The sequence below is a fragment of the Cinclus cinclus genome, chromosome 18 (genome assembly GCF_963662255.1).
Source record: "Cinclus cinclus chromosome 18, bCinCin1.1, whole genome shotgun sequence".
NCBI lineage: Eukaryota > Metazoa > Chordata > Aves > Passeriformes > Cinclidae > Cinclus > Cinclus cinclus.
The window spans coordinates 4523213-4537585 of NC_085063.1; the positions used below are offsets into that span (position 1 = coordinate 4523213).

General features: G+C 45.5%; 1 protein-coding gene across 1 annotated transcript in view; it reads left to right on the forward strand.

Moving 5' to 3' along the window:
• PTPRT (protein tyrosine phosphatase receptor type T) overlaps positions 1-11339 on the forward strand; it is a 428744-nt gene extending 417405 nt beyond the window's left edge. The window contains exons 30-35 of the mRNA XM_062505329.1: positions 316-489; positions 4030-4161; positions 7987-8112; positions 9436-9599; positions 10431-10566; positions 11286-11339. Coding sequence (XP_062361313.1) covers positions 316-489; positions 4030-4161; positions 7987-8112; positions 9436-9599; positions 10431-10566; positions 11286-11339 — 786 coding nt within the window. The remainder of the gene's footprint in view (positions 1-315; positions 490-4029; positions 4162-7986; positions 8113-9435; positions 9600-10430; positions 10567-11285) is intronic.
• The last annotated feature ends 3034 nt before the right edge of the window (positions 11340-14373 follow it).

Sequence of the window (14373 nt, forward strand, 5' to 3'; positions counted from 1 at the left end):
TCCCTGCTCTGTGTCCCTGTTCCCTGCTCTGTGTCCCTGTTCCCCTGCTCTGTCTGTGTCCCTGTTCCCTGCTCTGTGTCCCTGTTCCCTGCTCTGTGTCCCCGTTCCCCTGCTCTGTGTCCCTGTTCCCTGCTCTGTGTCCCTGTTCCCCTGCTCTGTGTCCCCGTTCCCTGCTCTGTGTCCCTGTTCCCTGCTCTGTGTCCCCGTTCCCCTGCTCTGTCTGTGTCCCTGTTCCCTGCTCTGTGTCCCCGTTCCCTGCTCTGTGTCCCTGTTCCCTGCTCTGTGTCCCTGTTCCCCTGCTCCCTGCCCTGCCAGACCCTGAACATCGTGACACCGCGGGTGCGGCCGGAGGACTGCAGCATCGGGCTGCTGCCCCGAAACCACGACAAGAACCGCTGCATGGACGTGCTGCCCCTGGACCGCTGCCTGCCCTTCCTCATCTCCGTGGATGGAGAGTCCAGCAACTACATCAATGCTGCCCTCATGGATGTAAGCGCTGCTCCGGCACACCCTGCCAGGAGTTCGTCTGTGGGAATCTTTAAAATTAGAGGGTTTTGAGAAAGCTGCAACAAAGCAGGCCTCAGAAACAACAGAACCGAAATTAGAGCTAAGTGGTGGCCGTAAGATTTGTCAGCAGAAATGTTCTATGAGATGTAGAAAGCAAGGACAAATAGAACAGTGGTCTGGGTATTAATGCTTGGCTAGAATAATTCCCTAAGCTTCAGAAAAGTATATCTAGCAAGATATTAGGAAGGTCTAAGCTTAATAATGGTGCTCTATGCATTGCATTTTAAGGCTTAAAAGCGGGTATTGTATTCAAAATAAGTAAGCATTGTTTTAACCAAAGGCACGTGTACTTAGAGTGGTTGGATAGAACTACTGTAAATATGCGTTTGCTTTTTGTTATTTGTCAAAAAACTTCAGAAGTGAGTTGTAGCCCTGAGTTCTGCAGCTGCTGCTGAGTAGTGAGCTGCTGACATCTTCCCATTGTCCCAATCATGTAATGAGACTGATGCTGGAAAATAGTTCAAGACTTGTTCCACAGCAGTCCTGTCCCATTCATGATTCTGTGCAGAAACATGTGGCCAGCATTATTCATCCACTCTCATGATGCTTTTTCTGGGAGAATGGAGCTAAAGGAAAAAACTTACTTAGCTAGTTTCTGAGTCTGGTGTCTCCAAACTGGGTGAAGCACATGAATTTTCTCTTCATCACCAAAATATGTCCTCTAGACTATGATTATCCCAAGGAAGTGGTCACAGTGCAAGCCTGACAGAGTTCAAGAAGCTTTCATACAATTCTTTTGGGCACTCTCAGGGATGGTGCTGTGCAGGACCAGGAGTTGGACTCCATGATCCTTGAGGGTCCCTTCCAACTCAGCCTATTCTGTTCCATTCTGCTATTCTGTGCTCACACCCCCTAGCTCTGCACCACATTGCTAGAAATTTTTTGGCAAAGGCATCCCTCAGTGTGCAGTCTGAGGCTGGATCACAGAAAGGTAGATGCACAAAAAAGTGGGGAGACAGCTCTGCCCATACATTGGATTTTGTATGCATTGGGAAAAGAAATGTTTGCCAGGTCAGCTCTTTTAAAAGGATAATTTGCAGTGTGGAGTGAGTGATTGATTTGATCTTATGCAGTTAAGAATGTGGGAGTGCAGGGATCAGATGTGCAAAATATTTTCAGGCTAAAGGATGTGAGCTGAGCTGATGTGACTCTGTCCAAAGGCATTTTCCCTCGTTTTGTTTATAGCCTGGAATCTCACAGCATGGGTCATTTGTGGAGGATGAATTATGATGATGGCTTTTTGCTGTGCTGCCTTTGGACACAGATGTCTTTAAAGCCACTAATTATTGCAGTTGGAGTATATGTAAATATGATCCAGGGTGAAATGCCATCATTTTTTCCCTGGCAGCATCAGGGTCTCTGTTTTTGAATTTTGTCTGTTCCTCAATCTTTGAGAAACAGCAATACTGTTGCATTTAAGATATTCAGTCAAATGGCCACAGAATTTATTTTAGGTTTTTTTTCAGCAAAATTATGATGTTTTCATTGCAAACATGCCTAAGGAAACTTGGTTTTTAAGTGTATTTAGGGCTTTTGCACAACTGCAGAAGTACAATCCAGTTTTGGTTTCTTAGGGATTGGGAATGTTTGTACATTTCAGCCCTCATTACCTGAAATCACTTTGCAAATATTTGTATCCTTCCCCACAAAATTCCAGTAGATTAATTTTTTTTTTTTAAGTACAGAGCAATTTTTCACCTGTGATTGATGTTCTTTGACTTTCCTTTATCTTTCCATATAGGATTCAGGAAATTTTGGAGACAAAAACTAATCACAGGGGAACAGCCAGAATCCTACATTTTCATACCTGTTCTTGCTGAGGACAGATCTGTGTGTGAAGTCTTGAACTAAGCAGGGACTCTTAGAGGACACCCTCCATCCCATATTGCCTTGAAAGGAGCAAAACTGTCCCTCAGCTTCCCTCAAAACAATGGAACATAATATTTAAAAGATGAGACTAAAGTCCCATCATGAGTCAAACCATGAAGAAGTGATAATACATTTGTGTTTAATCCATGGGGTTTGGAGAAAACCATTAATTTATGTGTCCCTGACATCGTCATTGCCCCATAATCCCACACCTGTTCTCTTGCATGAGTAATTCCCACCTGTGTGTCACCTTCCCTTGGAGATAGGACAGTGAACCTTGTTCCTCCCTTGCAGCAAAGAGCTGGGGAGAGTTTCTTTTTCTCCTGATGGCAAACCCCACCAGCACATGTGACCTTCAGCCAAAACTTAGCCAGGTTTGTTCCTGGCACACCATGAAAAAACCATAGCAGGGACATTCTGGTGTTTAGTTAAGAGATAAACCTCAGTATTTTATCTGCCACTCTGTTGCCACCACTGGTCTGATGTACTTCACAACTTTTGACCCATTCTGGTGTTCCTAGCTGTGGAATGCAGAGTGAGGAAAAAGACAAAACTCTGTTCCAGACTAAAATTTCCCCTGTAATTACTTCTTTTTCTTTCTCTCTACACCACATCCCATCACCCTCCTCACAGGTGCACTCTCAGAAGCTCCTTTTTCCCAACATGGCCTGCCCAGCACTTCCACCCACACCACGCCTCACAAACCCTCACAATGGGCAGTTTAATAATCCAGCTTAATAATAATTTATTTCATCACTTTAAATCCAAAATTTTATTCTGCTGGAGGGGTTTTTTTGTGATTTTTTTTTTTTTTGTTTCGTTTTCTTTACCTCAGAATTAGTGTGCCTTTTGATTCAAGTCTGCTTCACAGATGTCCAGCACGAAGGACTGTGCAGTTTCCAGGCTCATTTAAACCTTGCCTGCCGTGGTTGGGAAGTGATGAAGTTTTCAGCTTGTTGCCTTTATTCCCTGAGAGCCTCACAAACATTAACTCGGCCCCACAGAGCTTGAGAGCACAGCTCCAACCATGCTTAGGGAGACTGAGGTCAGGGGACCTTTTTGAGGTGAAAGAAGAACAGAAATTAAATGCCAGGGTCACAGGCTCTGAATGCTGCCCCACAAGCTCATAAAGGATGGCAGGGATCCAGAAGTGCCACCTCTGTCACACTGCACCCCCAGGCAGCCACAGCAGACAGGGCTAATCCCTTCTGGAGTTTCCTCGAGGCCACTGCAGCACAAAGGAGAGCATTTGCTTCCAGCTGTTTTCCTTCCAATTATTAATATTACTGATAGTCATAGTAGTAGTAATAGTAGAATTAGCATTATTTGCTGAGTCTCAAAATATAAATAATTGATTTGGGTAATCTCTGCTCTTGTGACACTTCTTTAATGAAATGTCTTTATTGGGAGCAAAAGAATCCCATTACGAGGCGTTCATTCATTGTGGAGCGATAACAAGAGCAGGAGATGTGATTTGTATAATCTGGTTAAATGCCTCAGATTGCCTCCCCACAGCCTCACGGGTATAATATTCCTTTGAATAAAAGTTGATTGAATATTTTTTTTTTTTAACTAATCTTATTCTTTTGTTAGAGCCACAAGCAACCTGCTGCCTTCATTGTCACCCAGCACCCCTTGCCCAACACCATCGCAGACTTTTGGAGGCTGGTGTTTGATTACAACTGCTCCTCCGTGGTGATGCTCAATGAGATGGATGCAGCACAGGTCAGTGGCTCTTCATTGCTGCCATGGCATTCCCGTCTCAAGTCTAGGGGCTTTGCAGAGAGTCCCTGCTGCCATTTTCTGGTGCCCTCCCAGCTCCAGAAATAAAGGAGGGGGAGCTGGAAAATAATAAGTGATGATTGGGGGTTTTAAGGGAGAGTAAGTCTATATGCCTGGCTCTTTGTAAGCTAATTCTTATTGTAATGAACAGGGATCATAGAAGGCCTTGGATGGGAAGGGACCTTAAAGACCATTTTACTACAGCCTCCTGCCATGGGCAGGGACACCTCCCACTGTCCCAGGCTGCTCCAAGCCCCAATGTCCAGCCTGGCCTTGGACACTTCCAGGAATCCAGGGGCAGCCACAGCTTCTCTGGGCACCATGTGCCAGGGCCTGCCCACCCTCCCAGGGAGGAATTTCTTCCTCATATGCCATCTAATGTGCCCTTCTTCATCTTAATGCTATTCTCCTTTTCTTGTCACTCCATACCCTTCTGAAAAGTCCCCCTCCAGCCTTCCTGTAAGCCCCTTTTATGTACTGGAAAGTTGCTACAAAGTCTCCCCATTTATTGTATGAATATTTTGATATAAAATTATGTAAATTAGATATATTTTAAAGTATCAAAAATTTTCTATACACACTTTATATATTACAGAATTACTTCACGTTTGCAGGCTAAAATTTCCCTCCCAAACCCACTTTCTCCCCTTTCATATTTTTTCCTGTGTTTGGCTCAGGAAAATGCTCCCTACCACAGCCCCAGGGTGCTTCACGTTTGCCTTTCTCATGTGGCATTTCCAGAAGAATAAAACCAAGAAAGTGGAAATAATTTGAAGGAACTTTCCCCTGAGATTTCCAGCATGATTCTGTAATACTGAGAAACGTGCTTTGCACAGTTTGAGGATAATATAGTCCTTTTAGCTCTCTTTTTTTCTTCTTCTTAATTCCATGTCTAAGTTGGGTTTTGGCTACTGGACACAGCATTATTTTCAGCCTTTGAGCTTGCCAGGGAGGAGCTTTTGCCATTCCTCCTGCCCTGGTGTCTCCAGCCACCTTGCTGATGAGTGGCAGAGGATAACAGCTTTCAAAAAGGTGTAATCATGTAATTTGTGTGGAGAGTACATTTGGCACGGTTAATTCACCCATTATACCCTTTGTTCAACGAGAGGAGAGGAACCCTCAATAGTTGGTTCTTCATAGATTTGTTTTTCATTTGTCTCTCCCCTGTCTTACCACACTTGAAGGCAGTGAATAATTGGTCTCTTTTTTGGATTGTGATGGAGAAGCCATCACCCCAGCCCCTAAGGGGATGTCCCATCAGGGGGAACTCGGGGGGATTCCATTCCAGCCCCAGTGACAGCTCTGTTCAGTAGTGGGCTCTCCTGGTGCCCTGCAGTCCCACCAGTCTGTGAGGAACCAGAGGTCCTCTGTATCCCCTGTTTTCCTCTCCCATCCACCCTCCTTGATTCTGCATCTTGGCATTGAATCCAGAGAAAAATTTCATCTTTTTTCCCCCTGACACTTCAAAGCAAAACCCATTTTTTTCTGGAAATGATACTTTCTCACACTTGGTTCTCGAAAAACACAAACCTTTCAGCCCCATCCAGCTTTATTCTTGTGACTATCTTTCTGCACAAAGCTTAGTTTTTTTCCTAGCAAAGTTTTGTTGTTATGATGTGGTCTGTGGGCACAGAAAAGGAGATTTAGCAGTGCATGAAGTCACTTTGACAGTTTCTGTAGCATGGTGTCACCTCCCTCGAGAGTGCAGCCAATGCCAAAACACCCAGGTGGCACTGGAAGTTAAGAAGGATTTTAAAGTTTGTATTTTATGAGCTACCAGGACACTGTCAGACAGTTTGATTTCATAGAAGCATTTGGGATGGAAAAGAACTCTAAGATCATTAAGTCCAACTGTTATCTGAGCACTACCAAGGCCACCCCTATGCCATGTCCCCAAGTGCCACATCAACATGTCTCTTAAATCCTTCCAGGGATGGTGACTCCAGTACTTCTCTGGACAGCTGTGACATTGCCTGACCACTCTTTCAGTGAAGAAATATTCCCAATATCCAATCTAAACTAACCCTGGCACAGTTTGAAGCTGTTTCCTTTCATCCTGTCTCTTGCTCCTTGGGAACAGAGCCTGACCCCCACCTGGCTGCACCCTCAGGGAGCTGTGGAGAGTGAGAGGGTTTCCCCCTTGAGCATCCTTTGCTCCAGGCTGAGCCCCTCCCCAGCTCTCACAGCTCTTCCTGGGGGCTCCAGACCCTTCCCCAGCTCTTTTGCCCTTCAGACCACACACACCCATTGTGTGACTGAGTGGCCTCAAGCCCATGGATCCAGATCTCTCTGCAGGTCCCTGCTGCCCTCCAGCAGATCATCAGATCCCTTTGGAGCTGTGTTTTCTGGAGGGGCACTTGGCACTGTGCCTGCACTGTCCTTGCATGGCAGTGTTGTCATTGCCTGTTTGTTCAGCAGTACCTGATCCCAAACTGTGCCTGAGCACAGGGAAAAGGCAAATACCCCCCTGGGGAGGTCAGAGCACACAGCAGGCAGTTTCCAGTGATTATACACCTGTGTGTTTGGAGAGGTGGCCATTCACAGACCTGCTCTGGGAGAAGCAAATTTTCCACGCTAAGGAAAGGTTTAATCTGTTCCTGCTTTCCACTGCACCTTGAGGTTGTTTGCTAAAGCTCCTGCTTGGCTCACATCTACCTGCCTGTGAGACAGATGCTTTGAGAGGAGATCACTAGGAAGCTTGAAAGTCTGAATGAAGAAACCCTTCAAAGGACTTGCTTGTGTGGTCTTGGCTGGCTTGCTTAATCTTGAAAAACTAACAAGGGCAAAGATGCATAAGATTGTGTGAATATCCCACCCAATTTCAATCCTGTATGATCAAAGGAAGAACAGGAGTGCAGAATTAATGCAGTCCCATGCACACACTCAATGTTGTTGCTGGCAGTGATTGAACTTGAAAAGCTCAAGATTGAGTTCAAATGAGCATCTGGGGGTTTCAAAACTTGTACAGAATTACACTTGAAAATAGGAAGGAAAAAAAAAACCACAAAGAAATACAATCTTAGCAGAAACTGCTAATGAGATCTCAAGCAAAATATTTTTATGCCATGATCTATTTCCATCTGGATTTAAAATCCTTAGATTGTAATTTGTGTGCATAGGGTGCTTTTTGTCCTTTCAACTCAGTAATATCAGCACAAGAAAAAGACTCCCAGCCTGCTTCACAAACTTCAGAGGTGCAGTTGTGCTTCACTTGGAAACCAGAGTTGCTCTTGTTGCTCACAGAACAAACTCACTCTTCTTCCCCTGCTCGCTGGTAGAGCCAGAAAAACTAAAAAAGTTTATCTTACAGAAAAAATAAGACATTTCAGTTTGTTTGAATTAAGATTAATTTTCTTGGTGCCTGTACTGTTTCCTCATCTTTACCAAATCTCTACAGTTCCTATTAAATTTATCTACAGACATGAATCTTTTAATGTTCCTGTTAAGTCTCTACCCTTACAGAATCTTCATTTGTCAGCCACCTTCTCTGCACCTCTAGACCCAGAATTCAATCAGTTCCAAATTGTGTTCATACAAAAATAAAGATGAAGAAAAGTCCAGGCCCTAAAATATATTTCTTTTTCTTCTTCATATTCAGGATACAAAATGTTTTACTGAGCTAGAATGAGATCTTCTCTGACCAAAGTCACAATATACAAGATTGGTGATGGATTTTGAGCTGGTTATAGAGCCAAAAGGAATGTTTGGATATGTTAATAATTAAGATTTCTGTTTGGTTTTGTGTTTTTGTTTTGGGTTGTTTTCCAGCTCTGTATGCAGTACTGGCCAGAGAAGACGTCCTGTTGTTATGGCCCAATCCAAGTGGAGTTTGTTTCAGCAGACATTGATGAAGATATCATCAACCGGATATTCCGGATTTGCAACATGGCCAGGGTAAGAGAGGAGAAATACCACCTTCCCTAGTTATTCTCAAAAACACATTTTGGCTTGAGGAAGAGGCAGAGCCAAGACTTGTGGTTTAGAGATGCAGAATCTCTCACCTAGGAATGAAATTCCACTGCAGCTACTTCCTTTAATTAACATTTAATCAGCCTGCCTTGCTAAAGGACTCTTGTCTGAAGGCAGCAAGTGGGTGATATGAGCTGAAAATCTGTATTTAAATGGTGAGCATTTTTCTGTGTATATTTGAGAACAATTCATCACCTAGTAGCCAATATAAAGCCATCAGTATTGCAGGAAATAAACTGGGATGGTGTCAGCAGCTTTCCATCTGTCAGCTCCCAGGCAGCATCTCTGAAGACAGATGCAATGTTTACTGGCTAGACTGGGATTCCCAATTGCCACTGCTTTCCCTATAAATAAGCAACTGCCATTTCTGTAAGCAACTCTTTGTCTGTGTCCCTGAGCCCCAGGACAGCTGAAATGATAGAAACGAAGTTTATCTGCACACTGAGTCCTGGCAATCCGACTTCAGGGCTGCAGGAAAGGGTTTCAGCAGAGGATTTTTCTTTCGTTAGTTGTTTCCCAGATTGATTATGTTTCCTTTGTTGCTCCTCTTTCATTTTTTCTAGTCAGAAATGGAAGCAGGCTCTGCAAATTTTATTTCCATGCAGTTTAACACATCAGTGTCTTCATGGTCAGAGCCTGTGCAGCAGTTCAGATGTGGCACTGCAGAGGGAACCCTGTGGTCCAGCCACAGAAATTGATAAACTGGCTGGATATTATACACCTTCCTGTGTCCCAGGGAGAGCCTGGGGGTCATAAAACTGGTCAGACCAAGGCTCCGTGACTCCCAGATGGAGCTGGCCCATGGACGCAGGGCTGGCAGGGCAGGTGCTGTGTGCTCCCAGCTCCCTGCACTCATCCACGTCCAACACCACGGCAGCTGCCAGTGAATTCGTGAGGACCCTTCCCTCCAAAATCCCCAGAGAGTTATTGATGGCCGCCTCTACTTCTTACAGACAGCACAGTCACCCAGGAAAAGGCATCTGATCTGTTTGTGCAGTCTGATGAAACTTTATTCTGGAAACCAAACAAGGGTCCCGTGCTCTTGGTGTCCGCTTGGCTCTGTAATAATTGTTATCCAGGTTCGAGAAAAGCCCTTGTTCCTGCGCTGTGCCTGGTGCCCAGCGTGGAGGGCAATACCAGCAGTGCTGGAGCAGGTGCAGGGGGGAGGATGCTGTGTGAGCAGTGCTGCCAGCCCTGCCCCATCCCTGTGCCAGCCCGTTCAGCCCCTGAGCAGGCTCTGTGTTGCAGCCGCAGGACGGGTATCGCATCGTGCAGCACCTGCAGTACATCGGCTGGCCCGCCTACAGGGACACCCCTCCCTCCAAACGCTCCCTGCTCAAGGTGGTCAGGAGGCTGGAGAAGTGGCAGGAGCAGTACGATGGCAGAGACGGGCGCACTGTGGTCCACTGCCTGTAAGTAGGGCTGGGAAATGTCTGCAGCCTCACGTGGCGCTGGGTGACGACAACTGGATCTGGAAACCTGGTGGTTTGCCAGGCTGCAGTTGGGGAAAATGGAGTCAAAGTACATTTATAATTCACTTCAAGTTGAATATTGTACTGTGTTATAATACCCTGCCCGAGGGATTTTAGTGGCTGTGGTGAGAAATAACTCCAACAGCCCTGGTATGTTGTAGGTCTCGTGACTGGAGCCCAGACCGAGCTGAAGCAGCCCTGCCATGTACCCAGCTCTGAGCACAGAGCTGCTGTGAGCCCAGAGCAGGGATTTGCAGCACTGCAGTCCCTGAGCTTCCCTGTCCCCCACTCCAGGAATCCCTTAGCCCTTCCATCCCTGCCCCTGTTCTATAGGTCTCTACTTTCATAGACTCACAGAATGGTTTGGAAACACCCAGTTCTAATGGACACCTCCCACTGTCCCAGGCTGCTCCAGGCCCCAGTGTCCAACCTGGCCTTGGGCACTGCCAGGGATCCAGGGGCAGCCACAGCTGCTCTGGGCACCCTGTGCCAGGGCCTCAGCACCCTCACAGGAAGGATTTCCTTCCCAGTATCCCATCCATCCCTGCCCTCTGGCAGTGTGAATCCATTCCCCTTATCCTGTTACTCCGTGTCCTTGTCCAAAGCCCCCCTCCAGCTCTCTTGGAGCCCCTTTAGGCAAACAAACCCCTGAACATCCATGACCAGCCCTTACATCAGCCCTTCCCCCGTGTCCATGGGGTGTGAGCTGTGTGTGCTGTCCTTCCCTCAGCCTCACCAGCTCCACCTTCACCTCTTCTCTGCTGCTCCCAGGAATGGTGGAGGACGCAGCGGCACCTTCTGTGCCATCTGCAGTGTGTGTGAAATGATCCAACAGCAGAACATCATTGATGTGTTCCACATAGTGAAAACCCTACGGAATAACAAATCCAACATGGTGGAGTCACTGGTAAGGCTTTTTTCCTGCTCATTCCCCTCCCAGTGTGTGCAAGGGACTTCTGGATAGGTAAGAAAATGTCAAAATGGCTTAGTTCGTGATGAATCAAAATGAATGGGAACATGAAGATACCAGAATTAAAACTGGCCCTGTTTTAATGTTCAGTGAAATCTCCCTGCTTCTCTTCTTGAGAAGAGGGGATGCCCTGGCAGAGATGGACCCTGTGTCCCATGCCCAGCTGCCACAGGTCAAACCCCACAGAGCTGTCACCACGGCTGTGGGAAGAGTGGGATTTATCCTCTTGTCCATGCAGGGATTTGTTCTCCTGTCCAGCCCAGTGCTGGGTCCTGTGACCCTCTTGAAATCAGGAAGGGAGAACAGTCCAGCCCCCAGGCCTGGCTCCCTGCAGCCCAGGAGATTAAAGTGCCCTGAATTCAGTCATCTCCATCCATCACACTGAGTTCGTGCCTCAAAAACAACACATGCAGTGAGGGCTGGAGGCAAATAATGAATAGTGCAGACTGGGGCTCTCTCTCTGTGTGCTTTTCTCCTCCACTGATGACACCATCTCCCAGCCACGCTTGCTCAGGATCACTCAGAAACACAAGCAGTGTTTGCCTGCTCCTGCCAAAGGGTATATGAAAGAGGGAGGAGGTATTTTTGCTTGTAGAACGAGGCTCTGAGGAATTTTCCCATATCCTAATGCTTTCCCTTTGTGTCCTCTCTTCCAGGAGCAGTATAAATTTGTATACGAGGTTGCACTGGAATACTTGAGTTCCTTTTAGCCCAGCAAAGGGAGAGACCCCACGATGTGCCAGACCCCAAACTCTGGCGGATTCTTCTCCCCTGTCCCACACTGGAAGGCAGTAACAAGTGTGGGAAGGAAAACTTCTCCTTCCTTCTCAGCAAGAGACTGAGGTTGCAGAGACCTCGCTGGAAGGAGGAGACGATGCCTGTGTGTGCTGCTGCCTGCTTTCTATTGGAACATCTACTGCTTCTCAAATAACTTACTGTAAAAATTAGCAAAATGGGAGACAGGCTGAAAGACTGGACTTTCTAATCCCCTCTGACTTCTCTCCTCTTTTGGATTGTGTTTTTGTTCTGCTTGCTGCAGAGTGGGGAAGGAATGAAACCCTTAGGAAATTCTCTTTCAAATGTCTCCTTTTTAATTTATAATTTTGTTCTCAAATCCCAGCCTTTTAATTTTTTAATTTCATGCAGCAGTCATTTGGGAAAAATGAGATAGCCATAGGGGATACATGAAATGTTTCATTACAATTTGTCTACCTTATCTGTTTCTTTTTATTTGTTTTTCCAAATGAAAAGGCCAACACACACAAAGAAAAAAGAAAAAGAAAAAAAAAAAAAAGACTATGCTGGAATTTTCTCCCCAAATGTAGTCCCTTTAAGCATGAAAATAGATGGTGGAGACGAGAAGCTGTTCATGGATTCACTGCCTCCACACAAATATTTCCTCCCAGTTTCTGCTCAACTTCCAGGGCTGTGCATGACCCAGTTCCACTCCTCTGGTCTGTGTCCTTTTGCTGCTGGTGAAGCTGTTGAGGAGTTTCCCAGCCACTTGAACCTGAAGGTTAAATATTTGCATCAAAAAAAACGGCATTTATCTCACAACTTCAGTAACTTGGTCACCACATTTCCCAAGTATTAGCTGGGGTGCAGTGTGTCTTTGACAAACAGGGTATGAAGTAGGTATTATTGCTCATATACTAGGTAGAACTGTTTTTTATTTATTGTTTGGATTCCTGTAGAACTTAGGACCCCTAGTCATGCCAGGACCCTGCTGAACTAGGCACTGTGCAAGCAGACAGCAAAGAAAGTTTCTGCTCAAGAGTTTAAAATCTGGTAGTTCTTAAAATTGGGTTTGGGCAAGATTTCCTCACTATTTCCAGGCCCTACAAGCTTCAAAATGGTAACCCACTGGGGCTGTAGGAAAGGTGATGTACATACACAGAAACCTATCCAGACACCTGTAAAGAGCAGTGTTAGCCCAGCACAGCAACTTCTCAAGCAAAAAAGCTTTTGTTTTATTCTGCAAAAATGCCTGTGCAAGGCTCTTTCTCTGAAACAAACACCAGATGTGTTTTGCCACGGTTCTGGATCTCATTCTGACTTCTTAGCAGCTAAGAAATTGCTTTTCTGAAAAAGTATGTTTAAGTAGTTAATCACTAAGTTTTGCAGGGTAATCTTGGGGAAAAATAATTGAATGAACAAGACTTTACAATAATTAGTATTTCAATTTAGCCATTTATTTATCTTGAGGGTATGGGATATGAGGTTGCTCAGTGTGTAAATTAGATTCTAGGGTGTAGGGTTCTTCAAATTCAGACTTGCTAAAAGATAGACTGAAGGTAAGAGTTGAAGGAAACTCCAACTTTCTTATCACCCTGTAGTTTTCCACCCTCAGGTAAACACTCTGAGGCTGCTGGGAGCTCTGTCCTGCCCATGCCTGGCACAGAGCATGCCAGAAATTCAAAATGCTTTGCTAATTCTGTCTATGAATTCAAAAAACACCTCTGCTTCATAGTCATTCTTTCTTCAGTAGTCACATCCTCACCTTGACCAGGAGGGATGGAAATGAAATCTGGCAAAAGCAGCTCTCAAATCAGACACACCAGTACCCAACCAAACCATTGCCATCCACCAGGACCTGCACCAGCCTAGGGAAGGATGCTTGGAGTTTCATTAATACCTCTCTTGATAAGGAAAGGATGCTGAACCACCTGGGGTTTTTCTAAGGAGCTTTGGATTCTTGGCTTTAATATCACAAAGGTCTTAACTGATCCTGAACCACCTTCTCACAGGAGCCTCTGTGCTGTTTCTGGTTGGTCCTTTCTGTTGCCTGCAAACAAAATCATGAAATCAACTTTATTTCCAGTTAGGGCTGTTAGTGGGTGTCTGGCATCTCAAGGGACAGGCTACTGGTCTTACTAGTCTGAACTGTTTTTTTTTTTTTTTCTTCAACTGAACAACACAATTCAGCAGGGAAAAAAAAAACCAAAAAACATAACTGTAAGGCAAAGTGAAACAGTGAGATAAAAATGAGAGGAAAAGGATAATATTGGTGTTTCGGTTACTGGATGGAACAGTGTAGGTCAGGTGCTGGGAGAGAAAAGGGAAGAGGGAATTCTAATCCCAGGATGGGATTTTTCAACAGCTGCACAGGTAAGAATAAGCTACAAGTCAGCAAAGCATTTTTGACTCTGCTGACTCCAGAAAGCCAAAGGGAACTCCCTGTGGACACAATGGAAATATGAATCAGTATTAATTAGTATTTAGCATTCTGTTAATTTTACATGGAAAGTAGCACAGTGACAGGTCTCCCTCGTGACTCTGGGGAGCGAAGCCAGCACCGAGGGTGACAGCTGGGAGAAGGGAACAGAGAGGTAAAGGAATGCCAGTATCACTGAGGTGTGAAGTGTAGGAGGTAATTTAGGCTTAATTTAAAAGATAGTGGATTGAAATGCCAGAGTTAATCCCACAGGAGGGGTGTGAGAGTGGGAGGAAGGAGGTGTGGGATGAAGAGAGCAGAACAGCACTGGCAGTGCAGTGGTTCAGGTCTGGAAGCAGGTTTGGATGTGCTTTCTGATGTGAAAACACTCCTAAAGGGTCAGGTACCTGTATCAGCTGGCCCACAGCAACTCTGTGTGTCCTCAGCCCTCTGCAAATGCCAAGTGATATTCGCACAAACTTCAGGGAAAGATACTTAAGCTAAATTTTGCATTTTATAGGAGTTCAATGCAAATATTGGTTACCACAGCCCAACTGTTAGTCACAGCTTATTATGTGGCCACTCAGCCA